At 39.7% G+C, this 27,642-nt stretch overlaps 1 protein-coding gene across 5 annotated transcripts in view; it reads right to left on the bottom strand.

Moving 5' to 3' along the window:
* Positions 1-27,642, bottom strand: part of HMGXB3 (HMG-box containing 3) — a 61,995-nt gene that overhangs the window by 9,390 nt on the left and 24,963 nt on the right. For 2 of the 5 annotated variants that reach the window (XM_059917481.1, XM_059917483.1), the window contains 7 exons: positions 27,221-27,319; positions 25,521-25,670; positions 20,961-21,262; positions 20,325-20,452; positions 1,626-1,757; positions 1,271-1,363; positions 522-706 (listed from right to left, as the gene is read on the bottom strand). In XM_059917481.1, coding sequence (XP_059773464.1) covers positions 522-706; positions 1,271-1,363; positions 1,626-1,757; positions 20,325-20,452; positions 20,961-21,262; positions 25,521-25,670; positions 27,221-27,319 — 1,089 coding nt within the window. The remainder of the gene's footprint in view (positions 1-521; positions 707-1,270; positions 1,364-1,625; positions 1,758-20,324; positions 20,453-20,960; positions 21,263-25,520; positions 25,671-27,220; positions 27,320-27,642) is intronic. The other 3 variants (XM_059917482.1, XM_059917485.1, XM_059917480.1) reach the window with 3 other exon arrangements.

The raw sequence follows: 27,642 nt of genomic DNA, 5'->3' as shown, positions 1-27,642 counted from the left end.
TGCCTGGAATGTTCCCCCCACTGAAAACTACAAATGCCCTGGTGTCAGACAGGACTTCCCCGACTACTCTCTATAAAGCAGGAGCCCCTTCTTCCCACGATACTGCTCTCTTCCTTACCCTGCCTTACTGTTATTATGTTACTTTAATGTATTACATATAATATATATTAATAGTATTTTAATATAATATACACAATTATTAATGTTTGTCTCCTGTCTCCCCAAATCAGAAAGTGAGCTCCATGAGCTCAAAAACTCCATGGGTTTAACTGCCATTTCCCAAATGCCTAAAAAGTGCACCTATAGTTCATGTTTAATAAATTTGTTGAATAAGTAACAAGTGCCTCCATTTCCATCTGGGCTGCCTTAGATGAAAACCTGGGAAGTGGCAAGAAAAAGCTACTCACCTCACCCAGGAAGGAACTAGAGCCATCTGCTCCTGGAAACACCATGCAGGAAGGTGGCTGCCAAAGTGTGCAGACATGTCTAAAGGTCACCCGTGGTGACCAAGAGGCACTTACCTCCACACTCTTTAGTGCCAGCACGTTTTCTTCACTCCTCTGGGCAACTTCCACTTTGGGGGCCACACCACAGATGCCACAGATCATGTCATTGTAGTCTCGGACAGTGAGGCACTCAAAAGCCCAATAGCCATTGCACAGCAGCTCCTGCAGCTGGCTCAGCTCCTCTGAGGTAAGAGTCTTCTCTGGAAGGAGAGCAAGAGCTCTGAGAAGTTCACAGAAGAAGACCTGGAGGCCACAGGGGATGAGCAATGGCCAGCAAGAATAGCAATTCTGCAAGACTGCTTCTCTCCTAAGAACACCCAAGAGTACTAACCACCAAAGGGTCAAGCACCCTAGCCATTAGGTGTTCGGGTGGCAACTCAAAGGGCAATTCCAATGAGAGTTACAGCTGCCCTGTACTCAGCACCCACTAGGACCTAGATGCTGTGCTGAGAGCTTTGAATACATTCTCTCATTTAACTCTCACATCTTTATGAGCCAAGAGTATTATCCTCACTGAATAACTGGAAAAACTGAGGCACAGAGAATAACTTACTCAAAACCACACTGCCACTAAGTGGTATAGCACAGACTCAAACACAAACCTGTCTGACCCTAGAACCTTTCCTCTACTCCATCTGACCTCATAGTAGGGAAGGGGCAGGGGGCCTGGATTCTGTAGGAAGGGATGGGAAAAGCATAAACAGAAAGAAATGAGGAAAGCAAAGGGAAAAATAATTTCTAATAATAAGGAGGGTGGTGCCCACCTTCATGTCTCAGCATGAGCCTTGGAAATGGGAGCAGACCTCCAGAAGCTGCGTATTCAGAATGAGTCTGCTTAGCATGTAGTAACGCCAAGTCTACCTATGACCAAAGGATGAGCTTCTATGAAGTCTGTTTAATCTTGTGCTGAAGGTCTCTGGATACATGGAAAGACTCATGCTTTCCAAAGTTTGGCATTTGTAAAATTCAGGAGGAGGAGTGTGTTAGGAAGTCAAGAATGCCTCTTTTTCAAAATATCAGACTCTCCTCCAAGGTAGTTATGTTAACGGAAGCCCATCACTGGAAATTCCCAGGGGGCTTAGAACTAACCTTGGGGAAACGGAGGAAGCCAACCTTTACCTGTCTGATCCTGCACTGACTTCAGAAGAGTGCTGATGGATACTCTGGGGTCCTCTCCCAGCTTGATGTGGTTTCGGATTGCAAAAAGCAAGTCCAGGCTCACTAGCAGCTTGTTTCCCACATTAAAGAGACCTGCAGGTTAAAAAATGGCAACAGAGAAATTCACTGTTAACAACATGCACAATGGGAAAAAAACAGGAGACTAACTAAATGCCCATCAATGGGGGAACATTAAAAAATAAATTGTGGTACATTCAATATAATACAAAACTAGAGGTCACCTGCTAGTTGGTAACCTACAAGCAGCTGTGAAGGAAACTGTTTAATTGGATCTCATTGTACCCAGAGCACAGAGCAGCCTTTTCAGCATGCAGGGGCTGCTCAGAAACCTTGCCTAGAAGATGGCAGAAGAGAAGGACATGAGCTCATCTCTTCTTACGAAAACACCAAAATCACAACTAACTGCTGGAACAACCATCAACAAAAAAAACCACTGGAACCTACCCAAAAAAGATATCCTACATCCAAAGAAAAAGTAGAACCCACAACAAGATGGTAGGAGGGGAGCAATCACAATAAAATCAAATCCCACACCTGCCAAATGGGCGACCCACAAACTGGAAAATAATTATATCGTAGAGGTTCTCCCACAGGAGTGAAAGTTCTGAGCCTCACGTTAGGTTCCCCAGCCTGGGGGTCTGGCAATGAGAGGAGGAGCTCCCAGAGCATCTGGCTTTGAAGGCCAGAGGGGACTGATTGCAGGAATTCAACAGGACAGAGGGAAACAAACTCTAATCTCAGAGGGTGCACACAAGGTCTTGTGCGCACCAGGACCCAGGAGAAAAAGCGGTGACCTCATAAGACCCTGAGCCAGGCCTACCTGCTGGTATTGGAGGGTCTCCTGTGGAGGCAAGGGGTGGCTGTGGCTCACTGCGGGGACAGACACTGGTGGCAGTAATTCTGGGGAGTACTAATTGGCATGAACCCTCCTGGAGGCTGCCATTTTCTCACCAAAACCTGGCCCCACCCAACAGCCTACAGGAACCAGTGCTGGGATGCCTCAGGACAAACCACCAACAGATCAGGGACACAGTCCCACCCATCAGCAGACAGACTGCCTAAAATCTTCCTGAGCACACAGCTGCCTGCTAAACACATCCCTTGACACAGCCCTGCCCACCAGAGGGACAAGACCCAGCTAAACCAACCAATGGGCAGGGACCAGTCCCTCCCACCAGGAAGCCTGCACAAGCCTTGCAAACTGGCCTCATCCACCAGGAGGCAACAGCAAAAGCAAGAAGAACTACAATCCTGCAGCCTGTGGAATGGAAACCACACTCACAGTAAGTTAGACAAAAACGAGACAGCAGAGGAATATGTCCCAGATGAAGGAACAAGATATAACCCCAGAACAACTAAGTGAAGTGGAAATAGGAAATCTACCCAAAAAAGAATTCAGAGTAATGATAGTAAAGTTGATCCAAGATCTCGGAAAAAGAATGGAGGCACAGGTGGAGAAGATAAAAGAAATGTTTAACAAAGACCTAGAAGAACTAAAGAACAAACAAACAGAGATGAACAATATAATAATTGAAATAAAAAACACACTAGAAGGAATCTATAGGAGAATAAGCGAGGCAGAAGAATGGATAAGTGAGCTGGAAGACAGAATGGTGGAAATCACTGCTGCGGAACAGAATAAAGAATAAAAAGAAATTAGGACAGTCTAAGAAACCTCTGGGACAACATTAAATGCACCAACATTTGCATTATAGTGGTCCCAGAAGGAAAAGAGAGAGAGAGAGAACCTGAGAAAATATCTGAAGAGATATCGCTGAAAACTTCCCTAACATGAGAAAGGAAACAGTCACCTAAGTCCAGGAAGCGGAGAGTCCCATACAGGATAAACCCAAGGAGGAACATGCCGAGACACATAGTAACCAAACTGACAAAAATTAAAGGCAAAGAGAAAATATTAAAAGCAACAAGGGAAAAGCAACAAATAAAATACAAGGGAATTGTTGTAAGATTATTACCTGATTTTTCAGCAGAAACTCTGCAGGCCATGAGGGAATGGCACAATATATTTAAAGCGATGGAAGGGAAGAAACTACAACCAAGAATACTCTACCCAGCAAGGCTCTCAATTCAGATTTGACGGAGAAATCAAAAGCTTTACAGACAAGCAAAAGCTAAGCAAATTCAGCACTAACAGACCAGCTTTGCAACAAATGTTAAAGAACCTTCTCTAGGCGGAAAAGAAAAGGCCACAACTAGAAACAAGAAAATTACAAATGGGAAAGCTCACTGGTAAGGGTAAACATACAGTAAGGGTGGGAAATAATCCACAAACAAATATGATATCAAAACCAGCAATCATGAGGAGTGTACAAATGCAGGATATTGGAAATGCATTTGAAATTAAAAGACCAGGAAGTTAAAACAATCTTGTTTATATATAGACTGCTACATCAAAACCACATGGTTAACAGCAAACCGAAAGTATACAGCAGATATACACAAAAAAAAGAAAAAAGAATCCAAACACAACACTAAAGTTAGTCATCCAATCACGAGAAGAGAACAAAAGAGGAAGGGAAGAAAAAAGACCTACAAAAACAAATCCAAGACAATTAACAAAATGGCAATAAGAACACAGATATTGACAATTACCTTAAAAGTAAATGGATTAAGTGTTCCAACCAAAAGACACAGACTGGCTGAATGGATACAAAAACAAGACCCATATATATGCTGTCTACAATAGACACACTTCAGTTCTAGGGACACATAACAGACTGAAAGTGAGGGGACGGAAAAAGGTATTCTATGCACATGGAAATCAAAAGAAAGCTGGAGTACCAATATTCATATCAGACAAAATAGACTTTAAAATAAAGACCATTACAAGAGACAAAGATGGACACTACATAATGATCAAGGGATCAATCCAAAAAGAAGATATAAGAATTGTAAATATATATGCACCCAACATAGGAGCACCTCAATATATAAGGCGAATGCTAACAGCCGTAAAAGGAGAAATCGATGTAACACAATTTAATAGTGGGGACTTTAACACCCCACTTACATCAATGGACAGATCATCCAGACAGAAAATCAATAAGGAAACACAGGCCTTAAATGACACATTAGACCAGATGGACTTAATTGATATTCAGAGAGCATTCCATCCAAAAGCAGCAAAATACACATTCTTTTCAAGTACGCATAGAACATTCTCCAGGATTGATCACATGCTGGGTGACAAAGCAAGCCTCAGTAAATTTAAGAAAACTGAAATCATATCAAGCATCTTTTCCAACCACAATGCTATGAGATTAGAAACCGATCGTAAGAAAAAAACTAAAAAAACACAAACATATGGAGGCTAAACAATATGCTACTAAACAACCAATGGATCACTGACGTAATCAAAGAGGAAATCAAAAAATACCTAGAGACAAATGCAAATGAAAGCACGATGATCCAAAACCTATGGGACGCAGGAAAAGCAGTTCTAAGAGGGAAGTTTATAGCAATACAATCTTACCTCAGGAAACAAGAAAAATCTCAAAAAGAAAAGCTAACCGTACATACCTAAAGCAACTAGAGAAAGAATAACAATCAAAACCCAAAGTTAGTAGAAGGAAGGAAATCATAAAGATTAGAGCAGAAATAAATGAAATAGAGACAAAGAAAACAATAGAAAAGAACAATGAAACTAAAAGCTTGTTCTTTGAGAAGATAAAACTGATAAACCTTTAGCCAGATGCATCAAGAAAAAAAAGGGAGAGGGCTCAAGACAATAAAATTAGAAATGAAAAAGGAGGAGTTACAACTCACACCACAGAAACACAAAGGATCATAAGAGACTACTACAAGCAACTATATGCCAATAAAATGGATAACTTAGAAGAAATGGACAAATACTTAGAAAGGTACAATCTCCCAAGACTGAACCAGGAAGAAATAGAAAATATGAACAGACCACTCACAAGTACTGACATTAAAACTATGATTTTAAAACTCCCAACAAACAAAAGTCCAGGACCAAATGGCTTCACAGGCAAATTCTATCGAACATTTAGAGACGAGTTAACACCTATCCTTCTGAAACTATTCCAAAACATTGCAGAGGAAGGAACACTCCCAAACTCATTCTGAGGCCACGATCACCCTGATACCAAAACCAAAGATACCACAAAACAAAAAAACAAAAAGCAAACAAAAAAACCACAGGCCGATATCACTGATGAACACAGATGCAAAAGTCCTCAACAAAATACTGGGTTGGCCTAAAAGTTCCTTCAGTTTTCAAGAAAAAATAAAAGACACATTTTTCATTTTCACCAAGAACTTTCTTGAACAATATATTCAGCCTTTCGTTCCACTACCTTCTGCCATTTTTCAGGCAACTTCAAAATTCCATCTTTCCAAAACTTTTTACCTTTTTGAGCAAAGAATTGTTCCAGGTACCTTTTACAGTCTTCCAGGAAATTGAAATTTTTTCCATTAAGAGAATTTTGTAAAGACCTAAATCAATGGAAATCCGAAGGTGCAATGTCTGGTGAATACAGTGGGTGAATCAGAACTTCCCAGCCAAGCTCTAACATTTTTTGCCTGGTCATCAAAGAAACATGTGGTCTTGCATTATCCTGATGGAAGATTATGCGTTTTCTGTTGACTAATTCCGGATGCTTTTTGTCGACTGCTGCTTTCAGTTGGTCTAATTGGAGCAGTACTTGTTTGAATTAATCGTTTGGCTTTCAGGAAGGAGCTCATAATAGAGGACTCCCTTTCAATCCCACCATACACACGTCACCTTCTTTGGATGAAGACCGGTTTTTGGTGGTGTTGGTGGTGGTTGCCCCATGATCTCTTTCGTTCCATATTATCGTACAGTATCCACTTTTCATTGCCCGTCACAGTTTGTTTTAAAAACTGGAACGTTTTTACTGTTTAAATAGAGAACTGCATGTGGAAATACGGTCAAGAAGGTTGTTTTTACTTAACTTATGTGGAACCCAAACATCAAAGTGATTAACATAACCAAGCTGGTACAAATGATTTTCAATGCTTGATATGGATATTTTGAGTATGTCGGCTATCTCCCGCATGGTATAACGTTGACCGTTCGCAATTCATGTCTCGATTTGATCTCTGTCAACTTCAACTGGTCTACCCAACCATGGAGCATCATCCAGCGAGAAATCTCTAGCACAAAACTTCGCAAACCACTTCTGACACATTCGATCAGTCACAGCACCTTCTTCATATAACTGCACAAATTTTTTGCGTTTCAGTTGCGTTTTTACCTTTCTTGAAATAATAAAGCATAATACACCAAAAATCTTGCTTTTTCTTCCATCTTCAATATTAAAATGGCTACACAAAACTTCAACAATCTTGATAAGTTTTAGTTTAAATGAACGCTGATATGACAGCTGTCACGATACAATCTAACGAAACTGTTTTGAATGAAGTTAAAGACAACTAAGGGCTACTAGAGCCATCTTACGGAAAAACACAAATGAGCATTTTGGCCAACCAAATACTAGCAAACTGACTTCAACAATACATTAAAAGGATCATACACCATGATCAAGGGGGATTTATTTATCCCTGGGATGCAAGGATTTTTCAATATCCGCAAATCAATCAGTGTGATACACAACATTAACAAACTGAAGAATAAAAACCATATGATCTCAATAGATGCAAAAAAAAAAAAAAGGCTTTTGACAAAATTCAACATCTATTTATGATAAAAACTCTCCAGAAAGTGGGCCTAGAGGGAACATACCTCAACATAATAAAGGCCATATATGACAAACCTACAGCTAACATACTCAACAGTGAAAAGCTGAAACATTTCCTCTAAGATCAGGAACAAAACAAGGAGGTCCACTCTCATCACTTTTAGTCAACATAGTTTTGGAAGTTCTAGCCATGGCAATCAGAGAAGAGAAAGAAATAAAAGCAATCCAAATTGGAAATGAAGTAAAACTGTCACTGTTTGGAGATGACATGATATTATATATAGAAAATCCTAAAGATGCTACCAGGAAACTACTAGAGCTCATCAATGAATTCAGTCAAGTTTCAGGATACAAAATTAATACACGGAAATCTCTTGCATTCCTATACACTAACAACAAAAGATCAGAAAGAGAAATTAAAGAAACAATCCCATTTACCATCACATCAAAAAGAACAAAATATCTAGGAATAAACCTACTTAAGGAGGCAAAGGACCTTTACTCTGAAAACTATAAGACACTGTCAAAAGAAATCGAAGGTGACACAAAAGATAGAAAGATATACCATGTTCTTGGATGGGAAGAATCAATATTGTCAAAATAACTATATTACCCAAGGCAATCTACAGATTCAATATGCAATCCCTATCAAATTACCAGCAGCAATTTTTACAGAACCAGAACAAAAGATTTTTAAATTTGTATGGAGACACAAAATACTCCGAATAGACAAATCAATCTTGAGAAAGAAAAAGCAGAGCTGGAGTAATCAGGCTCCCTGACTTCAGACTATACTACAAAGCTACAGTCATCAAAACAGTACGGTACTGGCACGAAAACAGAAATATAGATCAATGGAACAGGATAGAAAGCCCAGAAATAAACCCACATACCTATGGCCAATTAATCTACAACAAAGGAAGCGAGAATACACAATGGAGAAAAGACAGTCTTCAATAAGTGGTGCTGGTAAAACTGGACAGCTACATGTAGAAGAATGAAATTAGGGCATTCTCTAACACCATACACAGAAATAAACTCAAAATGGATTAAAGACTTAAATGTAAGACTGGATACTATAAAACTCTTAGAGGAAAACATAGAAAAAACACTCTTTGACATAAATCACAGCAAGATCTTTTTCAATCCATAATGGAAAAAAGAACAAAAATAAACAAATGGGACCTAATCCAACTTATAAGCTTTTGCACAGCAAAGAAAACCATAAACAAAATGAAAAGACAACCTACAGAATGAGAGAAAATACTTGCAAATGATGAGACCGACAAGGGATTAATCTCCAAAATTTACAAAAAGCTCATGCAGCTCTATGTCAAAAAAACAAACAACCAAATCAAAAAATGGGCAGAAGACCTAAATAGACATTTCTCCAAAGAAGACATACAAATGGCCAAGAGGCACATGAAAAGATGCTCAACATCACTAATTATCAGAGAAATGCAAATCAAAACTACAATGAGACATCACCTCACACCAGCAGCCACCATCAAAAAGTCTACAAACAATAAATGCTACACTGTTGATGGGAATGTAAATTGGTACAGCCACTATGGAGAACAGTATGAAGGTTCCTTAGAAAACTAAAAATAGAGCTACCATATGATCCAGCAATCCCATTTCTGGGCATATATCCAGAGAAAATCATGGTTCAAAAGGACACATGCACCCCAATAATCACTGCAGTGCTGTTTACAACAGCCAAGACATGGAAACAACCTAAATGTCCACGGACAGATGAATGGATAAAGAAGATGTGGTACATATATACAGCGGACTACTACTCAGCCATTAAACAGAATGAAGTACTGCCATTTGCAGCAACATGGATGGACCTGGAGATTATCATACTAAGTGAAGTAAGCCAGACAGAAAAAGACAAACATCATATGATATCACTTGTATGAGGAATCAAAAAAATGATAAAAATGAACTTATTTACAAAACAGAAACAGACTCAGAGACTTAGAATACAAACTAACTTATGGTTACCAAAGGGGAAAGCGGAGGGTGGAGGGATAAATAGGCAGTTTGCGATTGACACATACACACTACTATATTTAAAATAGATAACCAACAAGGACCTACTGTATAGTACAGGGAACTCTGCTCAATATTCTGTAATAACCTAAATGGGAAAAGAATTGATACATGTATATATATAACTGAATCACTTTGTTGTACACCCAAAACTAACACAACATTGTTAATCAACTATATACTCAAAAAAAAAAAAACAAACACTAGAAATAATTAAGAAAAATAAGGCAAGCCTAAATGCTCTGACATGAAGTTGTACATAATACATTGTTAAATGGAAAAAGCAAGTAATAAAATATGTATCATACCTTTTTTTTTTTAAATAGAAAAAAGAAACATCTCCCTACCACCTAACTCAGTCCTTATGACCAAAGGGGTCACTATTCCTCCACCTCTCACAACTACACCATGAGGAAAGGCCAGGAGCATCCTTTAGCCCAGGGATGTACAGGGGACGTAAAAAAGGCTAATAAAATCACCCCTATGCCAAATCCTGGGATAAAAGACCCAGAAGAATTTAAATGCAGTTAATTTAAAACAAATAAAAGAGGATGATTTTACATTTGCACAAAATGAACAAAAGCAAATTTTGGCATAAGTGTTCCCAGTAAAGAAGGGTATAGAGGAGCGGGGGAAGACCTTTTTAAGCATGATACCAAAGGTTGAAACCACAAAAGAGAAGATCAAAACTCTGATCACATAAAAACTTAAAACAAACAAGGCAAAAAAACAAAAACCAAAAAAACCCCTCATGTCCAAAAAAAAAAAATCACAAATTTAAAAGACAACTAATAAACTGGGGAAAAACTCTGCCAACAAAACACCCTCAAAGAATGGAAATGTTTACAAAAGAAATTCACAAAAGAGATAAAAAACACAGAAGGTATATAATCTTCCCAGTAATCAAATACAATAAATTAAGAAATGATATACCAGGAGGAGAGCAATCAAGATGGCGGAGCAGTAGGACATGAAGCTCACCTCCTCCCATAAATACATCAAAAATAAATCTACAAGTGGAACGACTTGCACAGAACATCTACTGAATGCTGGCAGACCTCAGACTTCCAAAAGGGCAAGAAAATCTCCACATAACCAGGTAGGACAAAAGAAAAATAAAAAATAAAAAAAAAAAAAAGAGAGAGAAAGGAATCAGGACGGGACCTGAGCCCCAGGGAGGGAGCTGTGAAAGAAAGGTTCCCACACCCTGGGAAGTCCCGCCACTGGTGGGGAAATTAGCCTGGATGGACAGGAAGCTTCAAAGCCTAGAAGGAGAGTGCAACAACTGGTCTGCGGAAGGCAAAAGGTTGAGTAACTTGCACAGATGGTCAGTACTGCCACCCTGCACTCCCCTGCCTGAGATGCTCGTCCACCAGTGCGAGCAGGGGCTGGGTGCTGAAGCTCGGGCTTCCGAGATCAGACCTGGGGACAGCATTGCAGTTAGTAGTGAGGAGACAGCCCGAAGGGGCTGGAGTATGGCAACTGAGGGCGTACATGGAAGATGCCTGGGCCCACCAGAGAGCAAGGCGCCACTGATGGGGGGTGCATGAGGAGAGAGGCAAGACCACCATAGGAGCTTCTTTCCCTGCACACACTCTCAGGCAACAGAGCACTGTCTACATAAACTCCAGGGGTGGGCATGAGCCACTGCTGCCATAGTGGGCTCCAGAGGCACGCGGGGGCCACCCTCACCTCTGAGAGATGCATGAGCAGGCGCCAATCACTGCGTCCACCGGCACAGAGCCCCAGGAGCACTCGTGGGCTGCTGTACCTACACATCCCCTATCAAGGGGATAATGGCCAGCACAGGCTGAGGAAAGTGGCAACAAGCATCCAAACTAAAAGCAGCCCTCGCGCCAAAAATATTAAACCCACACAAGCTACGCAGGGACACTCCCATGTATAAACAGCCTTCCAAGACTACAGTAGATAATTGTTTCTCTTAAACTCACAGAGTAAGAGAAATGTAAGTAAAATGAAGAAGTAGAGGAACCACTCCCAGTTAAAAGACCAAGAGAATTCCCCTGAAGGAACAAACAGTGAAACAGACCTCTTCAGTCTGACAGACACTGAGTTCAAAAAAAAGGTAATGGGGACTTCCCTGGTGGTCCAGTGGGACCCACACTCCCAATGCAGGAGGCACAGGTTTGACCTGTGGTCAGGGAAGTAAGATCCCACATGCTGTGCAGCACAGCCAAAAAAAAAAAAAAAAAAGGTAATGAAAATACTGAAAGGATTAAGAAAGGCTATTGAAAGAAACTCAGATTACTGTGAAAAGGAAATAGAAACCATAAGGAGGCGCCACAAAAAATTAGGAAATTCATTTGCTGAGAATAAAGGGAATGAATAGCAAAATGAACAGTGCAGAAGAACAAAGAAGTGATCTGGAAGATAGAATAATGGAAATCACCCCATCAGAACAGTACACAGAAAGCCAAATTAAAAAAAAAAAAAGAAAGCAATAAAAGAGGCCTATGGGATAATATAAAGCATGCCAATCCATACATAATAGGGATTCCAGAAGGAGAAGAAAAAGAAAAGAAGACTGAAAATGTATTTAAAGAAATTATGGCTGAAAACTTCCCCAACCTGAAGAAGAAAACAGATATTCAGATATAGGAAGGACAGAGGATCCCAAACAAGATGAACCCAGACAGACCTACACCAAGACATATGATAATAAAAATGGCGAAAGTTAAAGAAAGGATTCTAAGGCAGCAAGAGAAAAACAGAGTTAATCACAAGGGAACCCCCATAAGGCTATCAGCTGATTTCTCTACAGAAACATTGCAGGCCAGAAGGGAGTGGCAAAATATATTCAGTCTTGAAAGGGAAAAATTTGCAACCTAGAATACTCTACCCAGCAAGATTATCATTTAGAATAGGAGGAGAAATAAAGAATTTCTCAGACAAGCAAAAACTAAAAGAATACAGTGGTATTAAAACCTACCCTAAAAGAAATATTGACAGGTCTTCTCTAAATAAAAAAAGCAAGAAGTGGGCTTCCCTGGTGGCGCAGTGGTTGAGAATCTGCCTGCTAATGCAGAGGACACAGGTTCGAGCCCTGGTCTGGGAAGATCCCACAGGCCGCTGAGCGACTGGGCCCGTGAGCCACAACTACTGAGCTTGCACGTCTGGAGCCTGTGCTCCGCAACAAGAGAGGCCACGATAGTGAGAGGCCCGCGCACCATGATGAAGAGCGGCCCCCACTTGCCGCAACTAGAGAAAGCCCTAGCACAGAAACGAAGACCCAACATAGCAATCAATCAGTTAATCAATAAAATAAATCTTTAAAAAAAAAAAAAGCAAGAAGGTATAGGAAAAAGGAAATCACAGTTGGAAAGTAAATCACTTAAATAAGTCAGTATACAGATCAAAAAGAAATAATATCTATTTGTGAAAGTGATGATAAACACAAGGAACAAAGAAAGGATAAGCGTGAAGATGTAAAAGGGACATCAAAATCATGAAATCTGGGGGACAAGAGTAAAAAAATTTAGATTCTTTTTTTAAGAATGTGTTTGACCCTGTATGTCTAAAGCAAGCGGATATAGGAAGGGGTTAACATACTTGAAAAAGAGGGTAACCACAAATCAAAAACATACAATAGATTCACAAAAAACAAAAAGAACACAAGCATAAAATAAAAGGAAATCATCAAATGACAAAAAGTAAAACAAAAAGGAACAAAAAAGAAAAATAGAGCCAGCAGGAAAACACGGTTTAAAATGGCAATAAACACATATTTATCAATAATCACCTTAAACGTCAATGAATTAACTGTTCCAATCAAAAGACAGAGTGGCAGACTGGACTAAAAAACAAGAGCCTACAATATGCTGCCTATGAGACCCACTTTAGGGCAAAGGACACACATAGACTGAAAGTGAGGAGATGGAAAAAGATATTTCATGCAAATGGAAATGACAAGAAAGCAGGGGTCGCAATACTCATATCAGACAATATAGACTTTAAAACAAAGGCCATAAAGAAGATAAAGAAGGACATTATATAACGATAAAGGGATCAATACAAGAGGATATTACACTCATTAACATATATGCACCCTATACAGGAGCACCTAAATACATAGAATATTAATAGACATAAAGGGAAAAACTGATAGGACTATGATAATAGTAGAAGACTTTAACACCCCACTCATATTAATGGACAGATCTTCTAGACAGAAAATCAATAAGGCAACAGATTCAAAATGATACAACAGAACAGTTAGACTTGGTTATTTCAGGATATTACATCCAAAAAACACAGAATACACATTCTTTTCAAGTGCACATGGAACATTCTCTAGGACTGACCACATACTAGGGCACAAAATTAACCAACAAATTTAAGAGTATAGAAATTAGTGCAAGCATCTTCTCCGACCACAATGGCATGATAGCAGAAATTAGCCACAGGAAAAGAAATGAGAAAAAAAACGATTACATGAAGACTAAACTACGTGTTACTAAAAAACCAATGGGTCAACGAGGAAATCAAAAAGGAAATTTAAAAATGCCTTGAGGCAAATGACAATGAAAACACAACCATACAAAATCTATGGGATGCAGCAAAAGCAGTTCTTAGAGGGAAGCTCACAGCTATACAAGCCTTCCTCAAAAAAAAAGAAAAATCTCAAACAACCTAACCTACCACCTAAAAGACTTAGAAAAAGAAGAACAAACAAAACCTAGTCAGCAGAAGGAAGGAAATAATAGAGATTAGAGAAGAAATAAAATAGAGATTTTAAAAAAACAGAAAAAAAAAAACGAATAAAACCAAGAGCTGGTTCTTTGAAAGAGTAAACAAAATTGACAAACCGCTGGCCATTCTCACCAAGATGAAAAGAGAACACAAATAAACAAAATAAGAAACAGAAAAGGAGAAACCTCAACTGATACCGCAGAAATACAAAAAACCACAAAAGAATACTATGAACAATCATATGCCAACAAATTCAACAACCAAGAAGAAATGGACAACTTTCTAGAAACATACAGCCCACCAAAATTGAATCAAGAAGAAACAGATAATTTGAACAGATCAATCACTAGAATTGAAATAGAATATGTAATTAAAAAAACTATCTACAAACAAAACTCCAGGACCAGATGGCTTCACAGGCAAATTCTACCATACATACAAAGAAAAACTTTTACTGATCCTTCTCAAACTCTTCCAAAAGACTGAAGAGGAGGGAACACTCCCAAAGATATTCTATGAAGCCACCATCACCCTGATACCAAAACCAGGCAAAGATTTCACTAAAAAAGAAAACTACAGGCCAATATCTTTGATGAACATAGATGCAAAAATTCTCAACAAAACACTAGCAAACTGAATACAATGCATAAAAAAGACCACACACCACAACCAAGTGGGATTCATCCCAAGTTCACAAGGATGGACCAACATACACAAAATCAATGTGCTATACCACATTAACAAAAGAAAAGACAAAAACCACATGATCATCTCAATAGACACAGAAAAAGCATTTGACTAAATTCAACATCCATTCATGATAAAAACTCTTACCAAAATGGGTATAGAGGGAACATATCTCAACATAATAAAAGCTATTTATGACAAGCCTTCCTGCTAAAATCTGGAATAAGACAAGGATGCCCACTCTCATCACTTCTATTCAACATCGTATTGGAAGTCCTAGCTACAGCAATCAGACAAGAAAAAGAAATTGGAAGGGAAGAGGTAAAATTGTCACCATATGCACATGACATGATGCTATACATAGAAAATGCTGAAGACTCCACACAGAAACTAAAAGAACTGATAAATGAATTTAGCAAGGTAGCAGGATACAAGATTAACATACAGAAAGTCTTTACAACAATGAAATAGCAGAAAGCGAATGTGAAAAAAACAATACCTTTTAAAATCACACCCCAAAAAAACCCAAAAAACAAAAAACAAAACTTAGGAATAAACCTGACCAAGAAAGTGAAAGACTTATACGCTGAGAATTAAAAAACATTAATAAAGGAAACTGAAGATGATTCAAAGAAATGGAAAGATATCCCATGCTCTTGGACTGGAAGAATTAATATTGTTAAAATGGCAACTACCCAAAGCAATCTACAGATTTAATGCGATCCCTATCAAATTACCTAGGACATTTTTCACAGAACTACAACAAATAATCCTAAAATTTATATGGAATCACAAAAGACCCAGAATTGCTAAAGCAATCCTGAGGAAAAGGAACAAATCAGGAGGCATAACCCTTCCAGACTTCAGACAATACTTCAAAGCTACAGTAATCAAAACAGTGTGGTACTGGCACAAAAACAAACAGATCAACGGAACAGAATAGAGAGCCCAGAAATAAACCCACACCCCTATGGCCAATTAATCTTCAACAAAGGAGGCAAGAATATACAATGGGAAAAAGAAAGTCTCTTCATCAAGTGGTGCTGGGAAAGTTGGACAGCTGCCTGTAAATCAATGAAGTTAGAACACACCCTCACACCATGCACAAAAATAAACTCAAAATGGCTTAAAGACTTAAATATAAGACAAGACCCCATAAAATTCCTAGAAGAGATTGTAGGCAAAACATTCTCTGACAGAAACTGTACCAATGTTTTCTCAGGTCTCCCAAGGCAAGAGAAAATAAACAAAATAAAAACAAAAATAAACAAATGGGACCTAATCAAACTTACAAGCTTTTGCACAGCAAAGGAAACCATAAACAAAACGAAAAGACAACTTATGGAATGGGAGAAAATATCTACGAACAATGTGACCCACAAGGGCTTAATTTCCAAAATATACAAACAGTTCATACAACTCAACAACAACAACAAAAAAACCAAACAGCCAAATCAAAAAATGGCCAGAAGACCTAAATAGACATTTATACAAAGAAGACATATAGATGGTCAATAGGCACATGAAACGATGTTCAACATCACTAATTATTAGAGAAATGCAAATCAAAACTACAATGAGGTACCACCAACTCACACCAGTCAGAATGGCCATCATTAAAAAGTCTATACACAATAAATGCTGGAGAGGGTGTGGAGAAAAGGGAACCCTCCTTCACTGTTGGTGGGAATGCAAGTTAGTGCAGCCACTATGGAAAACTAAAAAGATATTACCATGTGATCCCACTCCTGGGCATATATCCGGAAAAAGACGTAGTTCAAAAGGATACATGTACCCCCACGTTCACTGCAGCACTACTCACAATAGCCAAGACATGGGAACAACCTAAATATCCATCGACAGATGAATGGATAAAGAAGATGTGGTACATATATACAATGGAATACTCAGCCATAAAAAAATAATGGGACATGCAGCAACATGAATGCAACTAGAGATTACCATACCAACTGAAGTAAGTCCAAAAGAGAAAAACAAATACCGTACGGTATCACTTATATGTGGAATCTGAAGTAGGGCACAAATGAACCTATCTATGAAACAGAAACAGACTCAGACATAGAGAACAGATTTGTGGTTGCCAAGGGGGAAGAGAGGTGGGGGAGGGATGGACTGGGAGTTTGGGGTTAGTACATGTTACATATAGACTGGATAAGCAACAAGGTCCTACTGTATAGCACAGGGAACTATATTCAATATCCTGGGATAAACCATAATGGAAAAGAATATTTAAAAAGGATGTATATATGTATATAACTGAGTCACTCTGCTGTACAGCAGAAATTAACACAACATTGTAAATCAACTATACTTCAATAAAAAAATTTTTTTAAAAATGATATTTCAGTTTTTACCTATCAAATTGACAAAATTTAAAAAATTATAATACTAATCTACAAAAAGTTCCTAAAGTTAGTAAGTGAGTTTTGCAAGGTCACTGAATAAAATCAATAGACAAAACCCAATTGTATTTCTATACTAGCAATGAACAGTTAGAAATTGAACCATGTCATTTAGTATAATCTAACAAAATATGTACAGGAACTATATGCTGAAAACAACAAAACACTGACGAGAAAAACAAAAGAATGTAATAAAATGGAGAGATAGACCATGTTCGTGGCTTGGAATACTCAGTATCTTTAAGCATGTCAAACTTCCCCAAACTGATCTACAGATTTAACACAATCCCAATTAAAATTCTAGCAGGATTCTGTAGACACTAACAAGCTGATTCTAAAATTTATATGGGAATGCAAGAAACTAAAACAGTTAAAAAAAAAACAAGGTTGGAGGATTCACACTACCTGACTATAAGACTTACTACAAAGCTGCAGTAATCAAGACAACTTGCGGTATTTGCTAAAGGATAGACAGCATAAACCAATAGAACAGGGTGCAGAAATAGACCCACACATACATGACCAATCGATTTCCAATAAAGGAGCAAAGGCAATTCAAAGGAGAAAGGACTACTTTTCAACAAATGGTGGAAGAAATGGATGTCCAAATGGGAAAAAAAAAAACCCTCAATCTGGGCCTCATACTTTATATAAAAATCAATTAAAAATGGATTATAGACTTAAATATAAACCATAAATTATAAAACTTTTAGCAGAAAACATAGGAAAAATACTCATGATCTCCACCTAGGTAAAGACATCTTAGCAATAACATCAAAAACAATCTCTAAAAGAAAAAATTGATGAATTGATCTTTATCTTAATTAAGTACTTTTGCTCTGTGGAAGATTGTGTTAATAGAATGCGAATACAAGCCACAGACCATAATAAAGTATAAAGTATCTGCAAATCACTTATCTGACAAAGGATGTGTATGCAGACTATATAAAGAACATTTAAAACTCAACAGCAAGAAAACAACCCAGTTCAATGGGCCAAAGATGGAACGGGTACTTCACCAAAGAAATACAGATGGCAAATAAACCCATGAGAAGATGCTCAACATCTTAAGTCACTGAGGAAATAGAAACTGAAACCACAATGAGTTACTACTACACACACCTATTAGAATGGCTAAAACACACACAAAAAACTAGACACTACCAAGTGCTGACAAATGAAGTAAACTGGAACTCTTACCCATTGTTAGAGGGAATGCAAAATGGCACCAACATTTAGGTAAACGGTTTGGCGATTTCTTATAAAATTAAATATACACTTACCACATGGTGCAGCAATCTGACTCCTAGGGTATTCACCCAAAAGAAATGAAAATTTTTGTTTACACAAAAGCCTATACATGAACAGATGTAGAGAACAAACACGGATACCAAGGGGGAAAGGGGGGGGTGGGGTGTGGAATGAATTGGGAGATTGGGATTGCCATATATACACTATTGATACTATGTATAAAAGAGATAACTAATGAGAACCTACTGTATAGCACAGGGAACTCTACTCAGTGCTCTGTGGTGACCTAAATGGGAAGGAAATCCAAAAAAGAGGGGATATATGTATACGTATAACTGATTCACTTTGCTGTATAGTAGAAACTAACACAACATTGTAAAGCAACTGTACTCCAATAAAAAAAAAAAAAAAGCCTATACATGAATGTTTACAGCAACTCTATTCATAACTGCCAAAAACTGGTAAAATCCCAAACGTCCTTCAAGGAGTGAGCAGATAAATCAAGTGTGGTGCTCCACACAACGGAAAGCTACTCAACAATAAAAAGGAACAATCTACTGATACAAGAACAATATGGATGAATTTCAAAGGCATTACACTTAGTGAAAGAAGCCAAACTCAAAATGGTACTATGGATTTATATGATGTTCTGGAAAGACAGAACTATATGGAATGAAGAAAATATCAAATGGTTGCTAGAGGTTAGGGGTGAGGGGTGGTTTTGATTACAAAGGGACAGAAAAAGAATGTTTTGAGGTGATGAAACTGTTCTATGTACTGATTGTGGTGGCAGTTACACAACTCAGTGCATTTGTCAGAACTCACAGAACTGCACAACAGCAAAGCAAATTTTACTGCATGTAAATTTAAAGTTAAAATTAAAAAAATATATATAAACCCTAGGTGTTACAGGCTGAGACAGACTGCAGGGAAATGGCATTCTCATTAACTGTTGACAAGAGCATAAAGTAGTACAAACTCAATCTGGCAAAACAAGACAATAAAAGCATGAATTCAAAATAAGGCACCATAAGGTTCTGAAGACAAGGAGAATAATAAATACTCTTTAATCTTCAGCACTCCATTCTACATATAAAACCCAAGACTCAAATTTTCAGAGTGGTTGGTACATGGTCAGTGTTCAATGAATGATGCTGATGAATGAATGGAAGGAAAGGGTGAACATGCAGCAATTTCACTTTTGAGCATTTGCCCAAAGGAAATAATTAAGGCTGTACAAAAGACTTAATTATTAAGAGGACTCTAAAATGCAACATCACACACTCCTTAAAAATGGTCACGTATTTATTTCTCCACTTGCTGGCATAGGAAGATGTCCATGATACATCGCTGTTATTTAAAAAGAACACTCCAAAACAACATCCAGCACAGCCCCACTTTTGTTCAAAGAAAAACTATAGATCTATAAATCCTATATCTTCTTTTATTCTGCAGGGATGAATAACACATCTGAAAGACTACAGAGCACGATGTTAAGTGTTCATCTCATGGCAGTAGGATTGCTAGTGATTTTTAGTTTCTTCTTTTTACTTGTCAGCATTTTCTGTTTTTTTCCACAACGAAGATCTGTTATTTTAAAATTAACTTTGTTTAAAGAGCACTGATAAGAGAGTCCTAACACTTCTGAGATAAACGGAATCTTCTGGGGCTGAGATATCCAGGAGGAAAAACGACCTCTTCCTCAGAAGCCCTATCTGAGAGAAGATCCAGTCTGAAAGGACTAGAGGTCGGACCCACAGAGGCTGTTCTCAAACATGCCCTCTGAGGGAAAAAAGGCTGGCACCCACCTGTATAGATGTCCATGAAGCTGTGCAGGGCCAAACAATGGGGATTCAGACACATCTTCACCTGGGCAGTCACCACCTGCAGCCAGCTGGCTGTCAGCAACCAGCACTCCTGGGGCCCGGCCAGGGAGCTAGTACCAAGAACATCAACAAAAAACAGAAGGGAAATCAACTTAATGCAGTTCCTGGGCTCAATGATCAATGGCAAAAATCCTCAAGACTTTAAATGTAGTAGGCAAATGAAGGTGTTGGACCTTGCGTTCCAAGGATTTTCTAGGTGGGTGTTCCCACTTCGCTGGAATCTGGCCTATAGAATCACCCCTAAAGTTAATATAATTCTGAACTTATTACCCAATTTAACCAATCCCAATGAATTCCTAAATCCAAGCATTATGCCAGGCAATCCAGAAGTAAACTAAATCCTAAGTTGGTGATAGTAACATTTCAATAGAAATGATGGATAATCACTATTATCATTATTATTTTATTTCTGACAATTGGAAAAGTAAAGGAAACCTAAGAAAAGCTGAGAAGAACATCTTCAAAGGTTATAGCCTTAAAGGTATTTGAAGAAAGGGGCAATACGGGCCAAGTAAGATGGGGCAGCTAGGGAAGGGTAAATCTGAAAGAGGTGCTTACTTTTGTCCCCCTTTGAACAATGGGCTGCTACAGAGAAGGCACTGCGTGGATGGAGACTCATAATAATTCGACCAAGAAGTTTGCTCGATGGTGACCGTCTCCTCACTCACGTTGGACAGGACGAGTCGAGAGCTATTGAGTTCATGAATCAAGGCAAAGACCTCAGCCAGCTCTGATTCATTCTCAGGAATCTGCAGGACTTTGCGCAGCAGCTGCAGCGTTGACTGGCGCTGGATCTCCCTCTGGGCTGCGCTCAGGGGCTCTGTGGCGCTCAGCACATCCGAGAGTGGTGAGCTCGCCTCCTGAAGAGAGTGGATCGATCACTAAGCGCCCAGGGCACAAAGAGCCAGTGTGAGGCGAAAACCATGAGTGGCAGAGGGATGGGCCCATGACTGAGAGGTGGGAAACCTAGGTTCCTAACCAGCTCAGCTAATAACTCACTGTGTGACTCACAGCAGGTGTTTTCTCTCTCTAGCGCTGTTTCTCTACCAGTAGAATGAGAGGATTATACACACCTCTTGGTAATGGTTTCAAAAGTCAGCTCCCATTCACCGGGTATTGGGTTTGGAGGATTAACAGTCCAGGGGTTCAATTCTGGTTAGGCCACTGAACAGCTATATACATGGGTGACCCACAGCAATTTACTTAATCTTCCTGAGCCTCAATTTCCTCACCTACAAAATGAAGGATCAAAATACTAATAATCTCCTAGAGTTGTTGTACAGTAAATTAGATAGTATTGCAACAAAAATTCTATGAATGGTAATTCTGATTTATAAACAAGTACCTGTGCAGCTTAAAGCATTTATCTTTAATAGTGTGTGGCTTCTTGGTACAAGGGAACTTTATACACCAGTCAGAGGCTTCCAGGAAACAAGGTTCTGAAACACTCACTGAAACAGGTCCTTCTGAGGCAGGTCCCTTTTCAATGGAGGTCCCTCCCTGATCCCTTGTGCAAATGCAGCGTGAATCAAGCCCTCCTTCTTGCGCCCAGAGTCTACTCCTTTACTGCAGATTTCATTTTCTCACAGTTGGTAAACCAGTCCCCTGCCCTGCTTATTTACTGATTCCCAATACCACCATGAGGGCACACAAAAGATGCTAATTCATATTTGCTGGACACATTATTTTGTTTTATAGAAGTTAACTGCTTAGTAACAACTTATTACTCAGTATACCTACGACAACTCGTCTCACTATCTGTAACAGTTTGGTTACCTATCTTTCCCCCCAACTAGACTGTAAGCTCCTAGAGGGAAGTGGCCATGTCTTATTCATCTTTGTAGCCCCAAAAGCCTGACCAATAATAGGCATTCAATACACATGCTTGCTGAAAGAAAGAATGAATGAATGGCTGTAGAAGAGCTGAGTGACACTAGAATGAGTTGCCCCAGGAGGCTGTGTGTTCCCAGTCATGACTATGTTGAATCGTGGCCTGGAAGATCGGTTGGAAAGCGTACTATCCTTTGGCTCTGAGCCACAGATGAAAGATGGAAAGGAATGAAGATCATTCCAGCCCAGAGATGTTGTGGTCTTAATTACAGCCACTGGCAACAAACTGCACAGGAAATGTATGGTCACCAGGGGACTCCAAAGAGAAGGCACACAAAGGACCTTGGGTTTCTGACCAGTGTTTTATTTTGTGGAAAACAATAATTATATTTTGCTTCTCCAAAATTTAGAGAATTAGAAGGTGAGGGAATGTCTGAAGATGAGGGTCATGGTGGTAAGCGGCTACCAGTTAGCCGAAGATAGAAGAATATAATAAGAGTGGGATTTGAAACCAATTGGCAAAAGGTGCCTAGATAACTCCTGTCTAACCTGGAAAGTTAAGTCACCTCATCATTGCAGATCTAGAGACCAACATCCATTTTCACACTGCAAGTCACATCAACAGCTACAATGAAACAGGAAAAAGGAATGTTCAGAGCCATCTACCTACACAGAACTCAATTCCATTCCATAATCATGGACTGACACATTATATATGCAAGCTCCAGCATCAGAAGTATAGGGACTGGGAATTCCCTGGGCGGTCCAGTGGTTAGGATTTCTCGCTCTCACAGCTGAGGGCCCGAGTTCAATCCCTGGTTTGGGAACTAAGATCCCACAAACCACGCGGCCAGTTGGGGGGAAAAAAAAAGGAAGTAGTATGGGGGCAACAGACACACCTGTCCTACAAGTAATCATGGTCTCACAGGGAGCTAACAGGGAGTCAAGACAGGGTGTGGTCAATATTTTCTATTTCTCTACGCTTCCTTAGAATCTTTATATCCACATTTCTACAGAGTTCTAACTAGAGTACCCATACCATCTAAATTTTTTCACTTATTCGATCATAAACCATTTCCATTTTGCAGACTAATCTTTATATTTATCTTTTTATGCAGCATCTTAATATTCAGTTATAAAGATATGTTATAATTTATTTTATTTCAATGGTGGACACAGGTTATTTCTAATTTTCTCTGTTGTAATTACAGAATGTATGATGTTCTGGATGGGCTTTAGTTCAGATATTTTGTTTAATTCTGTCTAAAAATATGTATTCTCATATTTGTCAAAAACATGTGTTCTGAATTTGACTCTCAACACCTATCAAGAACCATGAAAATGTGTGTTGTGTGTGTACCAACAGTTTTACTCTGGGAAATTGACTTAAGGAAACAGTTCAAACAAACAAAAAATGTCTGAGTAATACAATGTTATAATGTTTCTTCATACTTTATTTAAATTCTGGGAATGGTAGCATAACTTTATTTTTTGTAACTAATGCTTTACTTTTTTTTTTTCTTTTTGCATTTCTATAACCAAATAATTGACATGGAGTTCATTTGGGGTATAAGCTGTAGATCTAAATCAGTTTTCTTTATATTGCACTACAATCATCCCTATTTATTAAATAACATTCACTTTCTTGAAGGAAAAAAAAAAAGACAGGGTGTGGTTGATGCTTTTAACGTGAAGCGGAGCACATTAAACACATGGAGAAACCAAAAGGAAAGCTCACTGCCAGCAGAGGGCACCGTGTGGAAAAACAGAATATGATGGAAGGTATGGAACCATTTTACATCCAATTTCAAGGGTTTACAGATGCCTTTAAGCTCAATTCTGAGTCTTCTCTAGGGCTCATGGCCCTGAGAATAAAATGCCCAGATCTAATCTACCTTGCCTGCCTTGTTTTCCTGATGGGGAAACAAAAATTCAGGAGAGGGAAAGCGAGCAGCTTAGGGTCACTCCCAGGCAGGTCTCTCAATTCCTAGTCTCAGTGTTTTTTTCCTTTATTTTAGTTCCACTTCCCTTTCTCACAAAGATGATAACCTCAGAACACCACCTTAAGCACAGATCTGAAGATCCGGGGGGTGAGATTCATCTGCCAGAAAGCCCCTCCCCTCCGTATGCATAGAAAACTTAGCCTGAGGCAGTACCCGCCCCCCCCCCCCGCCCCCACCCAGTCCTGTCCACTCCCAAACCCCGTGACCTCCTGACATAACCTTCTGGGTATCTCCCTGGCTCAAGGACATTCAGTGTGACCCCACTGCCTAAAAAACAAACTGCCAGGTCTTAGCATTAAAGATCTTCCATGATATGGCCCCAATATGCCTTTCAAGACTTCTTTTCCATAATCCTCCCCGCACACTCTCTCCTCTAACCCAATGCAACGAACACCAGACTCCCTACCTCTTCACTTCTGCTCATACTAGTCCTTGAGTATATGGCATGCCTTCCCCTTCCACCCACATCCTGCACATCTTGTGAGGTGCAGCTCAGATCTGGAGTAACCAGGCTCCATCTTGGATCCTGACCTCTTGTTCCGCGTGCCATCCTCTTTCCCTGCAAAGCGGATGAATGAGATCTCTCTTCTTACCCTCATCCTAGTCATTCTGTTCCCTGCCTTAGGTGCTACATCTTTCTGTTCACTTAAAAAAATTCACATGTGGAAATTAAGAGGCCCTCTGAAACTGCCTATTTTCCCTGGTTCTAATAAACCAACAAACAACAGAAAAAAACAAGCCCTAAGGAGCCAAGTGGAATGTGTTTTACTATCCAAATAGTTTGGTCCAACTTCAGGGAGGAGGCCTGCCAACACTGCTAGAAGTAAAGCTTTGTGGTTGGCCAAATGCTCTGCAAGAAACCTGAGAAGCAGTTATCTCATCTACAAAGTCCTGGGGTTGGCACTCTGTATTTACCAAAATTCTATTTACAGGCCCTTCACCAGCCTCAGAGCTAAAAGGATGTAACCCTTCCACCCCTCTCTTCTTCAGAATCCTCTTTAAGGCCTGTGTTGGCTTCCCCCCGGCACTCCCGTGAATGAAATCTTGGTCCACTGAGCTAGAAGGTTCTCAGAGATCAAGGTATCTGGTCAGCCCCCTCACCTTGGCAAAGAGGACAAGGAAGCCCAGAAAGAAGGCACTTGCCCAGGTTCAGAACCTGTAACTTGGTTCCAGTTCAGGTGCTAACTACTATTGTGTACTAAGAAATCCTTTTATTTCTCCTGAAGCAGGTCTGCTAACAGAACCCAATCCAAGGCTGCGGGGTGTGTTTGGGGAAGGAACTCACGAGAACCTTGGTGGTTTTCTCAGTCCGGTCTTTGGCAAGGTTAAAACCACAGCTGGGACAAATCCGCGGTTTATGCCGATTGGTGTAGACATAGCTACAAGAGGGATTCTTGCACTTTCCCCGACCTCTTGATGTAGCCAGGCCCAAATCCTAAAAAAGTAAGACTGTAGTTCAATTCTACAAGTCAACTTACACCTGGGCAGAGCCAAGAATCAGGATGACCTGCTATTGGTAAAACAGAGAGGGCAATCACAAAACCATATTTAGACTAACTCTCCAAGAGCCTTGAAGCAAGATACTTTTTCTGCAGCTATCCCCTTTCAGTCTTAATACAACCTAAATAATTCTGACAAGTCCTTCCCTATCTGTGAAACAAGTGAGTTGAATCTCAAAGGTCAGAAATTCAAATGCCTTCAGGGTCCAGGCAATCAGCAGAGTGAAACAGGCCTGTTCTAACAGAGTGCCAGAGACTGTGGTGAACCGAAGATTTCAAGCTCCAATAAAGATAAATTGTGACTTCTCGACTGTTTAAGCTCAAACCTCTGGCATCTAGACTCCTACGACAAGCTGCAGTCTAATCAGCCGAAGAGAAGGTCCTGGGCAGTTCCCACCAGATGGTATCCCTAGTGGCCTCTCATAGCCAAACGGAAGAGGTAGTGAAGGGATGGATGGCATGGAGAAGGTAGTAATTAGGTCTTTAGAAAAAGAAGCCTGAGCAGCTCTCTAGGATAAGAGAGACACTCTCCCCAAGATCAGGCCAGATGAGGCACTGACCCACCATACTATGCACTGTCTTGTTCCTACTGAATCCTAGCACAGGGCATGGCACAGAGCAGGTGCTCAATAAAGTTTCTGAATTTTTAAAAATCTAGCTGTTTTCTCAAGATCTGTGTACCTTACTCATCCAGGGAAACTGCCAAATGATACCTGGCTGATTGGTACCTTAAGGATCAACAAAATTAGAGAATGTTGAGCAAGAGAAGCCCTAACACGCTTTCTAAACCAACAGAGTATTTTACAGACAGTGAAAACTGAGGACCAGAGAAGGAAAGAGCCTTGCTCAAGGTTAGATGGCATGCTAGCAGCAGAGCAAGAACCACTTTTGGACTAGGTCTTTCGACACCCAGTGCTTATTCCACTGCTCTAGGCTGCTTACCCTGCAAAAGGACGACCCCAGAGTCACACATTCATTTATTGGGATGTTAACATGTGTTATGTTAAAAATTAAAGTGGGGGAGGGAAAACCTTGGTGACAAACACGAGGCTAAACAAAATAAGTTTTTAACTAAAGCACTTCTCAAACCCTTTCAGATACTAGTACTGAATGTGACTCTGTTTTAGGGAGGAAAAAAGTACATTTCTCAAACTTATATGTAGACCACACTTTTGAGGCTAAAAGGTCCAAAGACTGCTGAATGTTGAAGCTAGACTGGATTCTCATCTCCAGCTACTCTCAAAAGAAATATCCTGGTCTCAGCTGGCCTACACTTCATGGATCTCACCTGGGAAAAACAACAAACCTAGATGATTCACCCAGTAGCTATCATTTGTACCAATGACAGGATCTTCAGAATCTATGATCTATCCCTCACCCTACTCTCACTCCCAAGTACCACTCCCCACCCACCTCAGACTCCTACTTACCCTCAACCACACAATCAAACCACCTCTATGTCAACCCATCACCTGTCTGCACTTACCAGTGTGACGGTGCAGCTATACTTATATGGAGGAAACATATCAGGCTTGACCTCTACAACTTTCACCTGAGATGTCCTGTTGGCTGGGCCATTTGGTAGCTGTAGATCAAAACAAATTATTTTAGTGCTTCTGAACCTCAGTCAAACTCCTGAGGTCCTGTGTCCTGAAACAGCTTGAGGAAACAGTTGCCCAGGCATTTGTAGAGCTATGCTCCAAATGAGCCCTCTGAAATGCTAGTCAGCGGTCACCAGCCCACCAAAGGTTGAGTGTCACTTTCAACTCCAGGGGTTCCCACACTCTTTTGCACAACTTCTAACACTGCATATCAGAAACACTATGAGTCAGATTTACAACTACTATCAAGAAAAGCATGTAATAGCTCTATACACAAATATGTGGTTGAATTATGCTGACATAAAGA

The sequence above is a fragment of the Balaenoptera ricei genome, chromosome 3 (assembly GCF_028023285.1).
Source record: "Balaenoptera ricei isolate mBalRic1 chromosome 3, mBalRic1.hap2, whole genome shotgun sequence".
Lineage (NCBI taxonomy): Eukaryota > Metazoa > Chordata > Mammalia > Artiodactyla > Balaenopteridae > Balaenoptera > Balaenoptera ricei.
This window is presented reverse-complemented; position numbering and strand designations above follow the sequence as displayed.